Here is an 18711-nt window from a genome sequence, read left to right on the forward strand (position 1 = left end):
ATTCCTAAGGTAGTTTTGAAAACTTGCTCATAGTTTCTAGGGAATGGAGAAATAAATTGCAGAAGAAAAGTTAAAAAAAAAAGCTGAATTTTCAACCACTCAGCCTTTTCAGCTTTCACTTCCTCTATTTCCATGATGAGCTTGGAACGTGTGAACCACACAAATTCAGGCCCAAGTCCTCCTCCAACCCACCATCCACCCGGCACCACACCCTGTCTCCTGCCAGCTGAGGGCAGCTCCTCATCACCGCACACACACACATGCCACTTATGTTGCCGAGTGCAAACATGCAAACAGTAATCAACAGGTAGGGCTCTGTTTACTAAAACGGCATGAGTCCTGGTGTTGCATGCTGCTGCTGCAGATGTTAGCTCCCCCTCCCCTTACATCAGAAACCTTCAAGACGGGGTATCACTCATACACGCCCACCTCTTTCACACACATACATACATGCATTGCACACACCTCCTCTCATCTACCCTGGAGCACAGCATAGAGGGGCGGGACACATGGAGAGAGGGGGGGGGGGGGGGCTGAAACAAAATGAGTTGTCTGTTTTACGGGGGTAGACAGCTTCCACATGATATACAGAGACAGAGTGCGCCATCTGGTTGTAGTTAGGTAGAACTGCAGTCCATAATAATATAGCGTTACATTCAGTATAAAGGACCTGGTGTTGTCTAAGCAAATGGAATCAAGTGACATAACTTTAAACAAAACATCTGTGAGTGACATTTATTACTTTATAGGTCTGTTTGTGGTGTTTTTTTTTATTACTGGCCAAATTGAAAAGGTGTTGCAGCTTTCCACATATTAACAACAGCTTAAATGTGACAGCGATGATGTGCCAGTCCCTCATAATCAACAAGCAACAGCTTTTCTATCACAAATGTAGAAATCTATACAGAGGGGGGGATGTCGTCACCCACTTAGCAGGAAATAGAGCAGAATATAATGCAACCCTAAGATGTTGCAATTTGAACACTGTGATTAAATGTCCGGCACATTTAACCCACTGCTGCTTATCTTTATGGTACAGTTGAGGATTTACTTGTCCCACTACTATCCACGCTAGGACTGAGGATATAAGAACTGGCAGGAAGATGTACCTGGTCTTTTTTAAATATTCAAAGAAAAAATGTAATTGGTCTGTAAGTATCACAATATGAGAGAAGTAGAATCGATGCAACATGTGATTATAGAATACTGTAGCAGGACCTACTACAGAGGGGGTTTTGAGTACTAAAAAAAGTCTGATATGCTGTTTTTAATAATATATTATAACTAAAACAAACAATACAACTTTGGTGTTAGGCTCCTGCTCTGGAAGAGAAAACAAAAGCTCTCTGATACAACCATGATTAACTCCAGGAAAGATGGTGTGTGTGTTTGTTTCTAAACATATTGTTCTGTTTCGTTCCAGGAGACCCAAGACCCGTCTGCTGTGCTGTGGCTGGATGAGATCCAGGATGCTGTTCTGAAGGCAAACCAGGACACCCAAGAAGCCTTACAGTGTAAGAGCACACTCTGTTTTCATTAACCGTACACTATTTCAGTTATAAGTCTGCAGAGTGAGAAGAAGAGCAGCAAAGACTGATGTTTTTTTGCGTTTGTACCCGCAGTCTCTCAGTCCATCCAGGCTGTGAATGAGGCGGTGGACAGTGGCGACCCGGCTCAGACGCTGGCGGCACTGCGCTGCCCCGGGGCCGGACTGTACGGGGTCACCTCTGAGTGTGGGCAGACCTACCAGGACGACCTTTCCAAGATCAAAGAGGAGAAGAAGGCAGAAGGTGAGGAGAATATTCAGCGGTAAAAGTATTGATGTGACAGTTGCTGTGGCCCTGTGCTGATCATCGACAACTTTGCTACATTTTGGAGGAATGATTAATCTTTTAAGCGGTTTCCAGTGTTTTAAAGGATGCAGAGATTGGCCTGATTAGGGTTTTAAAATGTACAATAAAATGGCCATACGTTTAAGTGGTAGTAGCTCCCTATACTGTGACATGAAAGACATGCAACTTTTATTAGATTACTTACTTCATAATGCTGCAAATAATCTTTCTACCTGGATGTGTATGAATTTGAATTTATTTCATCAACGTCTGATGGCCTCTTCATATAGTTACTCTTCTACTATTGTATTTTGACTTTGTATCTGACTTGTGCCCTTTGCTGTACAAAATGTACATTGCCTCCTGTGTTTCTATAATTCAGATTTTGATTTCAAAACTAAATTCAAGGCGAACATCACCTTATAAATAAATTCAGATGTTTTCTTTCCATGACTTAGTTGAACATGAGCTACTCACACTCATAGTTTGTCTCAAACTTGTGATGTCATCAAGTATATTGTCTGGAGATCTTTTTCTGCTTCTTTCTACCCAAATAAGTTTAATTCTACTTTAGTGCTGTGTTTTGTGAAACAGAAAAAGTTCTCCGTACAGGCTGTAGATTCCCCTCTGTCTTAGACCATAGAAATAAAGTGTATTCATTTTGAAAATAGTTTTAGTTTCCCTTACAATCGTTATTATTATAATCAAGAACTTCTTCTCTAAACTGGAAATAGATGGAAGATGCTTCTTGCTAACATCTGGCTCCATCTTGTCCCCTTGTGTTCTGTAATGCTGTCTGTCCAGGTGATAATGGCAGTGAGTGGATGAAGCACTGGGTGAAGGGAGGACACAACTACTACTATAATCTGCAGAGAAAGGAGGGCACCTGGGTGGAGCCGGAGGGCTTCCTGCAGAACAACACCCAGCTCAACAAGGAGGACATCCAGGTAGGTCACGGCCGCTGAGATTGCAGCACAACAGCGCAGATTTTTAGCACCACGTTAAACTCATTGTTTCCCCTTGTCAGTCGGTGGTTTCCGGGGTAACCACTGCCTATAATCGCAAGCAGCTGTGGCTGGCCAACGAGACTCTGATCGCCAAGCTGCAAGCTCGTTGCCGTGGCTACCTGGTGAGGAATGGCCAAAAGGAGAGGATGAACTTCCTGAAATCCCAAGAACCAGCTGTTAACTGCATACAGGTACACATATCATCCTGAGTAATGCTAACTCCTGTCTGCTATCAGGACTTATTATTCAACTGATCTTCATTGTATTTATTTATTTTACCGTCAGGCTCACTGGAAAGGCCACAAACAGAGGAAGAAGTTCAAAGACCGTAAGCAGTATCTGAAAGACCACACTGATGAGGCTGTGAAGGTGAAACTATAACACAATGTCAGGATGTACTGAATGTGACTGTTTCACATTCAAAGCTTCTCTTGAGTTTTTCAAAATGGAGATTTGAATGTCTATTGTTATAGTTAACTGTGCTAATAATATAAGTGTACTGTACTGTAGAAATGCCTGCAAAAAATATCTATTTTTGAAAAAAATCAATGATTTAAGTATTTGGATGTAAACAATATGAATGAAGATTCGAACATTTATGTCAAGTCCTAGCAATTTATGTAATCTGAATATTATCATTGTTCGTATAAATACAGTTAAGATTAAAGGATTTGTTTTGTCTCCTTCAGATCCAATCCATGGTTCGGATGCACCAAGCTCGTAAGAAATACAAGGATAGACTGAAGTACTTCCAAGATCACGTGAGTATTCATAACCTGAAAGGTTTTATAAAGAGATCACAGATAACTGAGTTTTGCAAAACAACAAAGAACCAAGACAAATGGTCTCTTAGGGTTTTTAGTAAAATCGCAGTGTTCTCTAATAAAAGCTGTAAATCACTGTGCATACATTTCTCCTGACATCTGTTGACATTTAGTCTGTGTCCTGTGGGGTTAGAGGGAGGCTCATTTAACACTCTGCCATGAGCGGAGTCATTTCCACTTGAGCCCAAAGTGCATTCCTGTGCTTAATGAAGACAATTGATCAACCAAGTGATTGCCGTTTCCTACTGCAGATCAATCAGGTGGTGAAGATTCAGGCTTTCATTAGAGCCAACAAGGCCAGAGACGACTATAAGACGCTGAGTGAGTAGCATCCCAACAGACCTTTTATAGTGCTTTGGATTGCTCTCTAGTGTCTGCGGTGGTTTGACTCTAAATCTCCTTCCTCACGCAGTCAGCGCCGAGGATCCTCCGATGGCGGTGGTGAGGAAGTTCGTCCACCTGCTGGACCACAGCGACCAGGACTTCCAGGAGGAGCTGGAGCTGATGCATCTCCGCGAGGAGGTGGTCACCAACATCCGCTCCAACCAGCAGCTGGAGAACGACCTGAACCTGATGGACATCAAAATCGGCCTGCTGGTGAAGAACAAGATCACGCTGCAGGAGGTGGTGTCCCACAGCAAGAAGCTGACCAGGAAGAACAAGGGCCAGCTGTCCAACATGATGATGATGAACAAGCAGAGGGGGGGGCTGAAGGCCCTCAGCAAGGAGAAGAGGGTCAAACTGGAGGCCTACCAGTTCCTCTTTTATCTGTTACAGGTACGTTACAGTACATTAAAGCATGGAAACACGTCACAGTAGAGGCACAAAATACAAATATGAACCTGAAAATGAGCAGAATAGGGCCCCTTTAATAAGAGCAGTCTTGGAAATTAGCTCCAGCCAAATGCTGGTAAAATATGAAAGTAGCTGTTGAATTAGCTTCATTCAACAGCCCAACAAACAATATTAATCTTTCAAGAGACAGTATATTTTTTATTCAAGAGTTAATTTCCAACCTTTGTAACAGTTTAATGTTATGTTTTATTTATGATGTTCCTGTAAAGTGCATAAAATACAACAAAATACAAATATTATCCAACAAAAGGAACGTGGAGCCCCTGCTGTAACACTCAGGATCCCCTTTGAAAGAATCCTGTCCTTAACAATCAGGTCTCTTACTGTTCCTTAAAATTGTCTGAATGTTTTATTGTCAGCCTTTAAAGAAAGAAATTCCCAAAATGGGAAAAGGTTTTTTTGTTTGCGTTTTCAATATGTTTGCCAACCACGATAGAAAAGTCATCAACGCAGCCATTTATCTTCTATGTATTCTCTTGTCTATAAGGGTCTCTATTCACACATTGAACATGACTCAGACTCAGTACTAGGAAGCTGACTGTGAAAAGCCTGTTTTAATATCCTGTCAGAACGATAAGGACTTTTTTGTTCTCACATACAGCTCCTCCGGGTCATTTCTAAATATTTTTAAGGTTGCATTGCACATGTGAAAGGAGCCTTTCTCTTCTGAACAACAGACTCACAGCAGCTTTTTATCCTGGTCTTAAACTCTCTTATGATAATCCTTCCTTTTAGACCAACCCCACGTATCTCGCCAAGCTGATCTTCCAGATGCCACAGAATAAGTCCACTAAGTTCATGGACTCCGTCATCTTCACCCTGTATAACTACGCCTCCAACCAGAGGGAGGAGTACCTGCTGACCAAGCTCTTCAAAACTGCCCTGCAGGAGGAGATCAAGTGAGAAGCAGACACTGAAACACAGTCAACAGTCAGATACCCACAGGATCACGAGGCCTGGTTGATGCATGCACTGTAATCATGTTTTGTTTCGCAGGTCAAAGGTGGACGAGATGAAGGAGATCATCACAGGAAACCCGACCGTCATCAAGATGGTGGTGAGCTTCCACAGAGGGGCGCGGGGACAGAACGCTCTGCGGCAGATCCTGGCCCCCGTCGTCAAGGAGATCATGGATGACAAAACGCTAAACATAAAGACCGACCCCGTGGACATCTACAAGAGCTGGGTGAACCAGATGGAGATGCAGACTGGAGAGGCCAGGTGAGCCGGAGGGGTTCATGTTTTTTCATAATATGGAAAACATACTGCAATATCAATGCTAAAAAACAGGAAAACAATTAATTGGTCTATAACTGTCTATATGGATTGGTCCTATTATGCTTCTTGGAGGGTTCCCTTTCCTGTAAGGTGTTATATAGGTTTTGTGCATGTAAATGGTCTAAAAAAGGTTAAAATCCTAAAGTTCCCTCCTGAAGGAGTTCTCTCCCCCCCCTGCCTGTCACACTGCCAAGTGTACTTCTGTTACATAATGACATCACTGTGTAACAGTTGCGCTTCTATTGGCTAGCCCTCCAACACATTGTACTTGATAGGCTAGGGGGCGGGACATATCTAAGCGGTTAAACATCACAACAGAGCTGGCCAGTTAACCAATCAGAGCAGACTGGGCTCTGGTTTCAGACAGAGGGTAAAAAGAGGTGCTGCAGCACAGGCAGTATGAGAAAAATAAAGAGCTTTTTGAACATTAAAGCATGGAGACATGTCCCAGTAGAGGTACAAAATACAATTATGAACCTGGAAATTAGCATAATAGGGACCCTTTCAATACCTCAAAATTGTGCATCAGTAAGTCAGTAAATGTAGTTACAGTCCTCCACTGCCTGTGCAACAACTGTCAGATGGAGGACACACATGGTACAGTATATGTAGAGCTTTATTCTAAAACATAATATACATTTAATCGAATGTACAAATATGAACCTGAGAATTTGCATAAAAAGGCCCCCTAATATTCTCATGAAGCACCATTCACAGTCATTATTCAAACTTGTTCCAAAGCATTGTTTGTTTTTTTCTAAGCAAGATATTTCATCTGTTTTACAGCTAGAGTTGGCAAAAAGTGATTGCATGGTCGCAACATTAAATTAACGAATATATTATTATTATCAAATGTTTAATTAAAGAAAATGCAATAACCAATTATTTTGGAAAAAACGGGTCCGCTCTCAAATGTGCTCCTGTTAAAAACATATCTTAGATAAGAAACATTAGTGAATGTCACAATCTTATGCTAAAGAGGGTTTAACAAATACATTTCTTAAAAGCAGTTTGTGAATGAGGCTCAATGTTGCTAAAAGATGTTAAATGTTTGATACTGGCAATTATTTTTGCTTGTTTTTCAATTGTGTTTTTGTGCATGTCTACCGTACTACACAGTAAAGCACATAAGTATTCAGTAGGTTATTATGAACACTAGATTCTATATGTCTTCATCTCTTCCTGTCCTGTCCTCAACAGTAAGCTGCCTTACGATGTGACTCCAGAGCAGGCCATGGCCCACGAAGAGGTGAGGACAAGACTGGAGGCGTCCATCAAGAACATGAAGACGATCACAGACAAATTCCTGTCGGCCATAATCGTCTCGGTGGATAAAATTCCGTACGTTCCTCCCTGCGTCCTCAGCATCCTCTTCAGCTTTCTCAAAGCAGTAATCATTATTTGTTCTCCCTGCCTGTCTCACACTTTGTTATTTTGTTTGTCAGATACGGGATGCGTTTCGTCTCCAAGGTGCTGAAAGACACCCTTCATGAGAAATTCCCTGATGCCACTGAGGACGAGCTGCTCAAGGTTCGCTTCTTTATTCTGAGTGTTTATACTTGTCATAGGGTTAGGGGTAAGGGTCAGTTCGCTCAAATCACACAATATATATATATTTATGTTCCCAGTCCACTCAGACACGACCAGCCCACAGATAGTTTAAAACATACTGAGATAGAAAGTAGTTGTGTTGAAATCTTCCCTTCTCTGGCCTCTTTGTTGAAAGTATTTCCCCATCTTCTGCCTGGCTCCCTCTTCACTGTTTCTTAAACATGACTCTCCTTTTTCCCCTTTCTTGCTCTTGCTCTGCTTTACCCGCCTGTTGGACCAGCTGCAGCCTGTCTGTCGGGGCGGGGGTGTCTGCTGACATTAAGGCGAGCCCTGACACTCTCCTGGCTTTCCTCTTCTTCCTCCACAAGCTGTGTCCTGACATGGTCAAGAGCCTTTCCTCCTTTTTTTCTGTAGAACCTAACCTCTTAAACTCAACTCATCCAATTCAAGATTAATCTGAATAGTAATTAAAGAGAAAGATGCCAACAAAGATGTCATTTGCAGCTCCTTGTTTTGAATGACAACAAGTGCACTCCCTGAATAGCCAAAGTTAAAATGTTTAGAAAATAATCCTAATCCAATGATTTATTTAATTCAGTGATACTGCATATATTAGTATTTGTGTGTGGCTGTATCTTACTACGGGAGCCCAGAGAGGCAACAAAGTTAATCATTTGTATTTATTGATTTTGTAAGTCTGATCTAAATTATTTTATGACCTGTGTTAATTACTTAAAAACATGGGATAAAAATCTTTGGCATTGTATTCTTTCTAAGTTCCTTTTTGGTCTGTGACAGAGCTTGTTGTTGTAATACTCGTTTTGGCCACACTAGGCTGAACTGCACCATGTTTCAAATGAGATAAAAAGCATTTGTGTTTTTTCCAGATATGACAACAACAAAAACTAATATAATTATTCTAACAAACAAATATTTGTTTTGACAGAGTAAAACATATAAATAAACTAAAGTATGATCTTGCCAAAAGTAGTTATTTTCACTAAGCAAAAATGTTGTTGTTTCACAGATGAAAATAATGTAGGGAACTTTCAAAAATGATACAGGCAAAACACTTTTACGACCTACAGATAAAACCATTTTGACTGAGAAAATGCTCTCACCAAAATGTTTATTTTTGAACTCTCCTCTCAGGGCTTCCATACAAAAACAGAACTAACATTGCTTGAGTTTTTATTTGATCCGTTGGGTAATATTTCCAATCTTAAGAGCCTTTATATGCTTGTTCAACAATTTTTTCCTCCTAACATTTTTCTCATTAAGCACAAAAAAGAAGTCAAATACATCTGATAGTTATAATTTAAACTAACTGACTCATTCTATTTGCGGCTTTCCAGATTGTGGGGAACCTCTTGTATTACCGCTACATGAACCCAGCCATCGTGGCCCCCGATGCCTTCGACATTATCGAGGTGTCGGCGGGGGGCCAGCTGACCACTGAGCAGCGGAGAAACCTGGGCTCCGTTGCCAAGATGCTGCAGCACGCCGCCTCCAACAAGATGTTCCTGGGAGACAACGCCCACCTCAACCCCATCAACGAATATCTCAGCAACTCCTACCAGAAGTTCAGGTCTGTTGTTAGCTGTTGTAGAGATACCATTCAAGAAATCCTATTCCTTCCTTTTTACCTCGTCCCTTTTGTTTCTTGGACCATCTGACTTTATCCTTCCTTCTTTCATTGCAGGCGTTTCTTCCTGGCAGCTTGTGATGTTCCCTCGCTGGAGGATAAGTTTAATGTGGATCAGTACTCTGACTTGGTGACCGTCACCAAACCTGTCATCTACATCTCCATTGGAGAGATCATCAACACTCACACTGTGAGTTTAGACCTCCTTCCACCTCATGTTATCCCAACTGCTTATATGTATTCTCATCAATTGGTGCCTGGATTCTTCATTATCAGATGTTTTTGAACGCTTTGGACTTCTTAAGTTTGGCTAACACACTGCCTGTTCTTCTCTCCTGTTAGCTGCTGCTGGACCATCAGGACGCCATCGCTCCAGAGCATAATGACCCCATCCACGAGCTGCTGGAGGACCTGGGGGAGGTTCCCACCGTAGAGTCCCTCATCGGTGAGAATATATTGGGTCTTTATTGTCATAAGGCTAAGAACAATGCAAATCGCAGTGTGCAACATTAAAGTACACATAAGTAAAAAAGTAGACAGTAGTGAAGCAAATGTCGCTACAAGTTCATTAAAGAGCGGTACAGATGATTTTGTTTTTTACTTCTAAAAATGTGTATTAGGGAAAATTGGGTACTTTTTGAGAAACATGTACTTAAATGCTCTGATAGAAAAAGATTGAGGTACAGAAAGAATACATTCGTAACAGAGATTTTTGTTATCCCATTAACAATATACATGTTATGTCATATAATGCCCTGTGAATGTCTAACTTGCCTTAAATCAACATCTCTCTCCATCTGATCCACTCTCAGGGGAGAATCCTCTTCCTCCCAACGACCCCAACAAAGAGCTGATGGGGAAGACGGAGGTGTCTCTCACCCTCACTAACAAGTTTGACCTCCCTGGTGAGGCCAATGCAGAGATGGACGCCCGGACTCTCCTGCTCAAGTAAGATACTGTCCATTCATGGCTATCAGAGTAGATTTGTATTTGGTTGTTTCAGAAAATCTAATTATTTCTTAAATTTTTCTTTTCAGCACCAAGAGGCTCATCGTGGATGTGATCAGGTTCCAGCCTGGGGACACTCTCACTGAGATCCTGGACCTGTCAGCAAGCACAGAGCAGGTCAGACAAACCATTCAGGGAAGCGACAACTGATCATATTTGAGTGAAAATGTGAAGAAATTGCCATAATTAATGTAAACCTTCTAGACCCTCACCACAAGATGGTTAGCCTGTAACTTTTTCACAGGTGTACAAACTGCTTTTTCTTATGGCACAAAACAGGAAAAGGTTCTTATATTTCCTATTTTTCTCACAGAATTTGTACAAACTGAAAATACCTCAGTGCCAAAATCCTCTTTGTAACACATGCAGCTGTGTTTATGGGCCAATGGCATTATTAGATATCATTATAGTTAATGATACTACTAAAATACCAGATAGGTGTTGCTAACATTTGTTTTCTTCACAATCTATTTGTTTAACTATGAGAACACCAATTCCTCATAATAGATAATGTTTATTTTATTTATGTATTGGGGAAGTACACATGTCATCCAGTTTTAGCAGACATCCAAAATGTGACACTGAGGAAAGAACATTGTTAAAATGACTGTTACAAATATGAAGCAAATCATAAATATTGAGACAACTCAACCCCAATAAACTTGAAAACTGAGTGTAATATAATACAATTCATATGATGCTGCCTGGAAATGTAACTGTCATTACAGTTTATTTCCAAATTAATTTATTGTGATTCCAATTTAGTTTGGTTTTAGAGACACACATCCATTTGTTAAGGAGGATCAAGTGAGTGCATATTTACAGAACTCAAGTCAGTGGACTTTTTAAAGTTTTGTTTATTGGATTAAAGCCTATAAAGTGAAGGAAGCTTGAAAATAACTCGTATTGCCAGGAGCAGGGCAGGCAGCAGCTGCAGAGACGGACATCTGTTAGCTGCTGTAGCAAATCAGCCAAATCATAGACGCTACTTGCCATAATTCATTTAATGTTAAGTAAATAATGTGTTAGCTGCAAACGGTGTTGAAATAGTTGCCTGCACTGTAAAGATTAGGGATGTAACGATATACCGAATATCGCGGTATCGCGGTAAATAAACTTCCCAATACCGTCGTGAGACTGACAAAATCTACCGCGATTTAAAAAAAATAAAAAAAAAAAAAAAAAATATATTCTTTTTTTTAAACACTTTTTTTTTTTTAAACCTTTATTTAACCAGGTGGTCCCATTGAGATCATCGATCTCTTTTTCAAGAGAGACCTGTCCAACATGGCAGCAAGTAGGTTACAACATGAAAATAAAACAACAGATAACACAAAAGGACATCGTATTTACAGGGCTACATTTACACACCTAGAGACATTGACAAGTACCAACCATATATTTATATCTCGTCCGTGTCAATAAGCCTGGCGTTAGACTTTTTCGCTGTCCGTCATGTTGACAGACAGGATCGTAAAATATCTTTCAAAATCCCTTATTACCCGTCGGGTCTGAACATGCATGCACCTCGCGGGACGCGCACAGCGTGAAGCAAAACCTCCCAGACATGTATTGATCTGTACGGCAAAGTACGGTTTGGGAACTATATCATTTCCTTTTGGAGGGCATGCATAACACGGCATAACACCAGAGCCTCGCTGCGGGGAAACGTTGGCGCTGTTCTGAGTTTGTTCTAATCTGTCAAAATGACAGACTGCTTTCAGATTTTTCTGTCATTGTTAAATAAAATATTCGGTTAACGCGACCACTGGTGTCCCAGCAACATCAGTACCAAGCGAGAGAGTTGTTTCCAGAGCAGGGGATATTGTAAATGCCCCAACATCCCAGCTTATAAATACCTGGAAATGTGGACATTCTCATATTCCTAAAAACCTGTCTGATGATGCTGAGTGAGTGACTAGTGAGTTTGAGTTGAGTTACTTGAAAAACTAAAGTGAAACTTGATTTATTTTATTGCAGGGTCTGATTATTAAATGTCCTTGTTTATTTGTGAGATGCAGTGGCATAAAGAAAATGCTTACTTTGTTTGGTAGTACCAGTAGGTACAAAAACACTGGTTTTCTTGTTCCAGTCTGTTACTGTCACTTTGTTTTTGACACTTTAAAATACTGCTATCCTACAAAAAGGCTGTAAAAATCAGATTTATTATGTAATAAAGAAACATTTTACGAGGAAAAAATGTTTTATTGAAAAAAAAAAAATTATGATTTTTTTCTCTTCCCTTTATTATTCAATATCGCGATAAATACCGTACCGTGGACTTGTTATCGCGATATTATCGTACCGTGAGTTTTTGGTATCGTTACATCCCTAGTAAAGATACAGTGCTTTTTCAATGGGAACATGGTTTAACATGGACTAACCAGCTATAATTCCTCCTGTCTCCCTGGATGACAGGAAGCAGAGTACCAGCGCGCCATGCAGAGGAGGGCCATCAGAGACGCCAAGACCCCCGAAAAGATGAAGCAGGTGAAGCCGGTGGTGGACGACAGCCTTACGCTGCAGGGCAAGAAGGACAAGATCAAGAGCAACCTGCAGAGGCTCGCCGAGCTGGGGAAGGTGCACCCCGAGAACCGCTACCAGGATCTCATCAACAACATAGCCAAGTAAGAAAACATCGAATCATCACCTGGATTTAGACAATTAAACTCTTCAGTGTTTAACATAAATGTGATGTGTGTGTTACAGGACATCAGGAATCAGAGGCGGTATCGCCAGCGCAGGAAAGCCGAGCTGGTAAGACTTCAGCAGACCAACACCGCCCTCAATTCAAAGACCAACTTCTTCAATGTCCAGATCGATTCCTACAATCAGTATATCAAGACCTGCATGGACAACCTGGCCAGCAAGGGCAAGTGAGTAACCTTTTTGAGCTTTAAATTAAATGTAATGCAGTGGAGAACTTTCTTTAACATATTTTATTATTTATTGGCTTCTTGTTTACATATACCGTAGAAATATGGGTCATATAGGATTTCTGTTGACAGGCCAAACAACCCACATGTGTGCATGATTGAACTGCAGACAGAAGCAGTAACGGTTACCATCTTTATTTTACACAAAAAGACAGGGATTATATTTCCCGCTGGGGTTGGGCTGGTGTTTACATCCAAGGTGGAGGTCCTACTTTCCATTGGATTGAAGTGGAAAATAAGCTCTGTGCCAAACATGCGGGTCTTCACATATTAACACTGTCCTGCGTTATGAGATTAAGTCAACATTTTTAGGGCTCAAAGGAGACTGTTCTCCACACATTCAGAAGTGGCGTATTTTACTGATGTATGGTATGTCATAAAACATAACATTAACATCTCTTAAGGATAACCACAGACTTTATTTGAGGAATCTTCCAAAACAAAAAATTCAATTGAAACGAGCAAACCGGAGGTGCTTTAATGCTAACTCAGGACTTATTCCTGCACCACTCTATATCAGGAAAAATATGCAAATACATTGTTTGAAATTGCAACAATGATATTACTTGGGACAAAACAGATATTGTGGTGTACACAGTTCTGCCGTTATGCTACGTTCAGTAAACTGCTTGGTGCTTATTGTGATGGAAACTTCTGAAACAATGGAGACGAACTCAGAGAGACACAGAGAGAGCTCAAACTTTGATGGCAAACACTGATGGTTTATTATGGAGCTACGGCCGGAGAATAGACAAGACATGTGCTGTGCCACGAGGTGACACAGCGGTTGGTTGCAAAACCAATTCTGAAGAACTCTTCTGTAGTTTGAGAGGTTTTAACTAGTTCGGAGTGTAATAATCAACATTCCTCATCAGCGAAACTAAACAAATATGGACCCTGAATCTAACTAAAGCTCTCGTCCATAGAAAAGAATGTGCGCCAGGGAACCTACGTTCCAGGACAGTAAACTACCTCATGGCAGCTGTGCTCTGTCATAGACTGGCCTCAACAATGACCCCAAGCTGCCCCTCCTTAAAGCAGCAATTGCCATTGGAAAAGAGACAGTGAAAAGAGAAAACGATGAACTGTGTCAAAGGTTGAATACCTAAGCAAATTTTTCCTAACACTTAACACATTGGTTGTTGATTTAAAAACAACAACAAATGGAACCGAACACAAATGCACAAATGAACCGATATTGGTTAATAATATATAGGTTATATTTGAAAGGGCAGTTTTCTACTCTAATTCTTAAAAAAAGTCCCTTAAGGCTTTTTGCAATGCGTTTGTCACGCAATTTAATATTGAGATGGCTATATAAAAACAATTTTTTGTGCAGCCCTACACTGTACATGTAGATATCTGACCTCTATCAGACTTATTCCCTCATACGTAATGAACGAAATATAGCATTCTGTGATCCTCTTTTTATTTTTTTCAATGCATATTTTGCTTCGTGCCAAATTGCCGAATTGTGCCAAAAATCTGAACTGGGTCACGGGTAACAGGCTGTGGGTCACAGTGTTAATCCTCGGACTCCCGCTGGTTTTGATTTTGGACTTCTAATCCAGTGCCGTTTTACTGCTGGAGTGCAACTCAACTCAGCTGCTGCCTGCTTAGATAGGAAACCTGTGGGAACTGAAGAGCAGGATCTCAAACAGAGTAGATCCTCCTTCCTTTTTATGAGGCATCTGTTAGTCAGAATTGGAAATATTCTGTGTATACTCTGCAAAGTAAACACCGGATGAAGGCCAGAATACATGGTTGGTTCATTTTTCATTAGTGTCATTCTGAAAAAACCCATTTCCAAACATGTTGAACAATACTCGAAGAATCATTCACACTAAGTGCTGAGAGATGGTATCAAGCTGTACACTTGTCTTTCTCTGTCTTTTTATCAGGGCGAAACCAGGCAACAACAAGGCCAAGAAGAGTAAACAGGTCTCACAGAAATACACCGCCTCCCGCCTCCACGAGAAGGGCGTGCTGATCGCCATCGAGGATCTGCAGCCCAACCAGTGAGTTCTGCCAGGCGTCAAAATGAACACCTACACGTCACGGTCAAACATGTGTGATTTCCAGCAAGATCAATAGTTCATACTTGCCATTTTGGACAGTATTTTTGAGGCAATGACTATTTTTAACTTTTGATTTGTTTAAAAAGGTTTAAAAAGTGCCTATGGAAAAGAAAATCAGTTGTTGATCAGTATGCTACTTAAAGCCCTTTTTTATGTTAAATATAAAAACATGAATTTCATATTAAACTGCTGTCATAGACCTTCATGAAAAAAAAAAAATGTCAGTAGTCTTTAGTTAAATTATTGACAATTTAAAAATCAGATGGCCGTTATTGCTCAGTTTCTTATTGTGTGGTTTATCTTTCCTCAACATTAATGATATGTTGTCCTTCCTGTTTACTCTTTACAGGTTCAAAAATGCTATTTTTGAGATTTCTCCGGCAGAGACTGTCGGCGTTTTCGAGGTTAAGGCCAAGTTCATGGGCGTGCACTTGGAGACGTTACAGTTGGAATATCAGGTATTGTTTCGCTTTCATATCTCTATATCTTTCCACCAGGGAAGTAGATGGACTAACTGAATTGATTGAATGTCTTGGATTCATTGATGTAAGCTCATTATAAACTCCTTGGTGACTGTTAAACTACCTACCTTTAGCTTAATTAAGACTTGAATGGAGAATACCACTTTTAATACGTGGAAGAATCCATTGAGCTCGATTCTGCCTTGAGTGAGTTTTATTGTCAATAATTAAATGTACCTACAGTAATTCTAGGACTTATTTTTAAAGGGGTCCTATTATGCTCATTTTCAGGTTCATATTTGTATGTAGTTACTCTACTGTGTCATGTCTCCATGCTTCAATGTTCAACAAGCTGTTTATTTTTCTCATACTGCCTGTGCTGCAGCACTTCTTTTCACCCTCTGTCTGAAACCTGAAAACACATTTGGTTTATTTATTGTGGCTAATTTGTTCTTTCCCCGTCTGTTTTTCAGGATCTCCTCCAGCTGCAGTATGAAGGTGTGGCGGTGATGAAGCTCTTCGACAGAGCCACCATCAATGTCAACCTGCTCATTTTCCTTCTCAACAAGAAATTTTACGGGAAATAGAAAGAGGATAAAAGGGCTACGGACACTGATTCAAACCACAAGGCCCGCTTTGAGGGTTGCAGAAAGCCCTGACCTGAACCACCCTGCTTCCTACACATTCCCCTCTGCACTTCTCTCATGTGCCTTATGCAAATGTATGTGCATTATTTTGTATTATGTGGATCACCATATGTGCTTTATTCTTAATAGAATAGCCAGTAGGCCACAGAAGCTTGCTGGAGTCTTTTTTCTCACTGTCTTTTTGTCTGTAACTGCGTATAGGTCAGAGGTTTAAGATTTGTATGTTTTGCTTTAAATATTATAAAAATCTCGTGCATGGGCCTTGATTAATTATAAAATGTACGTTTTATGTAAAGAGATAACGTTTTGTGTCTTTATTAGCTGATAGTTTATCCGGTCACCTGAATGTTAAATGCTTTCAGAAAATCTACTCCACCAAAACTACACAAAAGTGCTAGTTTACTTTTCAGCAGGGCTGCGGTCAGGCTGGATTCAAAACCTTCTCTGGGCCACTTCGTGTCTTCAAACTGGACAGAAAAATGGAGCAGTTGTCGAGGGAAAAAACAAGATTAGAAATGATTACTTCTCGTTTTATTTAAGTGTTTTTCACATGCTTTGATTGGAAAATGATTAAACTCTTGAGATTTGACCCACCTGAACGCATACTTAACACACCAAAGAAGATCGTTAAAATCTTAAATTCCATCAAATGAGACACTCTTTTTTATTTTTATAAATGTCTTCAATCAATTTTTCAAACTGAGAATTTTAAGAATTTTCTGATGGTGCATTATAAAATTACAAAATATTTGTTATTATCTTTTTACTTAATTGTTATATCATTTACTAAATGTATCTTGCATTAAATCCAAAGAACATGATATTAATAATAATAAAAACAATAACCTATTAATAATAACATATATTAAGTACATTTTCCCCAAAATAGCAATCTGATAAGTGATAAAAAAAGACATTGCAACAAAATTAGCATCCTGCTCATATCGAGTTCAATTCTGTTTTTATTAAATGAAATTTAAGAAACAACTATAAATTAAAATCGGTATGTTGATAACACATTTTATACAATTCTAAATATCAAACTCATTATTCTTAAACTGCTTTCATAGACAGCAGTTTTAGTTACATTATTGACAGTTTAAGAAACTGTTGGCTGTTAGTGATTGGTTTCTCATTGTGTGGTTAATCTTTACATTTTCTCTAAATGTGTTGCCTGAGCAGGACAAAATTTCACCTGACACCCCTTAGTGTTTCCTGGCACTTGCCTTGCTTTAAAGCCTTAACTGTCTTTATTTATTTTTTGTTGAGTCAGGCTGTTGGTTTGTTTTTGGACCTGACTGAGCAACTGCCATGACGACAGCCCTGCTGCTCACAACTGACCTGCAGCGCATGTCTTTCTTTAACTTCAACATGCATGAGCAGGAAGTGACAGGGCGCTTAGTGGAAATATTACTTTTTTCTTTCTCTGTCCATCTTGTATAACACAGGTCATTATGAAATTTAAAAGTCAGTTTAGTACAGCATGTGAAAAAATGTGTAAAAAAAATGGCTGGGATCTAAAAGTGTTAGATTTTTAATAACGTCTTTTTGAAAATAATTTGACAAAGTTGCCCTTATTTATATTTATTTTGTCAGTCCATATTATGCTAGTTGCAAAACCCTAAAACAGATAATGTAATTAAGCTTGAGGATGTGCAGTATTACAGTCCTGTGGGTCCAGTAGATATCACTGGACACCATTTATTTCTCAGTTTATTGTATCAGAGTTTGACCTATTTTAAGAGGCCTTGAATGAGATCCTGTTAAACAAAATGATGATTTTCTGCCTCATGTAAAGATGCCATGACCAGAGGTTGACACTGTTATTGGAAAAAGAGGGGCTTTATTCTCTCTACATCTCTTCAAGTACTGAACAAGATTGTGTTAATGGACTTAATTCAGTCCATTAAATGTATATTATGTTTTAGAATAAAGCTCTACATATACCATGTGTCTCCTCCATCTGCAGTTGTTGCTCAGGCAGTGGTGGACTGTAACTACAATTACTGACTGAGGCACAATTTTGAGGTATTCAAGGGTCTCTATTATGCTAATTTCCAGGTTCATAATTGTATTTTGTGCCTCTACTGTGACATGTCTCCATGCTGTAATGTTCAAAAAGCTCTATTTTTCTTATGCTGCCTATGCTGCAGCACCTCTTGTCTGAAACCAGAGCCCAGTCTACACTGATTGGTTAGCTGGCTGGCTATGTTGTTGATTGGTCAACCACTTAGAGATGTCTCACCCTTTAAGGCCCTAACACACCAGGCCGAAATCGGCCGTTTTCGTTAGTCGGACGACGAAGCGTGCCCTGTCGCCCAAACTCAATTTGGTGTGTCCCGCACCGTCGGCCGTGACACGCCTTATTTGGCCTTTCATGGCCGACGCATGTTGAATCGGCCATGCGTCGGGTCGGGCAGTCGGGCCAAATAAATCACTCCGATTGGCTGTTCAGCTAGCGAATCAGTGCATGAGAAGTGAAACGGAAGTGAGGCACGTAAACAAACGCTTTAAGAAGGCACGAAGAATGTCTTCTGCAAGCAACACTCCAATGGCTGATAGCTCCAGTACCGCACGAGACATGTTTTC

General features: G+C 40.2%; 1 protein-coding gene across 1 annotated transcript in view; it reads left to right on the top strand.

Moving 5' to 3' along the window:
• The window catches only part of iqgap1 (IQ motif containing GTPase activating protein 1), a 47274-nt gene extending 29205 nt beyond the window's left edge, over window positions 1–18069 (top strand). Inside the window, exons 16-37 of the mRNA XM_079667191.1 lie at window positions 1424–1514; window positions 1623–1790; window positions 2637–2779; window positions 2860–3030; window positions 3125–3208; window positions 3529–3600; window positions 3915–3984; window positions 4076–4440; window positions 5254–5417; window positions 5515–5739; window positions 6997–7137; window positions 7242–7326; window positions 8703–8935; window positions 9050–9182; window positions 9335–9437; window positions 9805–9940; window positions 10030–10117; window positions 12419–12626; window positions 12708–12876; window positions 14838–14954; window positions 15364–15472; window positions 15949–18069. Coding sequence (XP_079523317.1) covers window positions 1424–1514; window positions 1623–1790; window positions 2637–2779; window positions 2860–3030; window positions 3125–3208; window positions 3529–3600; window positions 3915–3984; window positions 4076–4440; window positions 5254–5417; window positions 5515–5739; window positions 6997–7137; window positions 7242–7326; window positions 8703–8935; window positions 9050–9182; window positions 9335–9437; window positions 9805–9940; window positions 10030–10117; window positions 12419–12626; window positions 12708–12876; window positions 14838–14954; window positions 15364–15472; window positions 15949–16062 — 3189 coding nt within the window. The 3' untranslated portion in view covers window positions 16063–18069. The remainder of the gene's footprint in view (window positions 1–1423; window positions 1515–1622; window positions 1791–2636; window positions 2780–2859; window positions 3031–3124; window positions 3209–3528; window positions 3601–3914; window positions 3985–4075; window positions 4441–5253; window positions 5418–5514; window positions 5740–6996; window positions 7138–7241; window positions 7327–8702; window positions 8936–9049; window positions 9183–9334; window positions 9438–9804; window positions 9941–10029; window positions 10118–12418; window positions 12627–12707; window positions 12877–14837; window positions 14955–15363; window positions 15473–15948) is intronic.
• Window positions 18070–18711: the final 642 nt, after the last annotated feature.

The sequence above is a fragment of the Notothenia rossii genome (assembly GCF_949606895.1).
Source record: "Notothenia rossii genome assembly, chromosome: 2".
NCBI classification, from domain to species: Eukaryota; Metazoa; Chordata; class Actinopteri; order Perciformes; family Nototheniidae; genus Notothenia; species Notothenia rossii.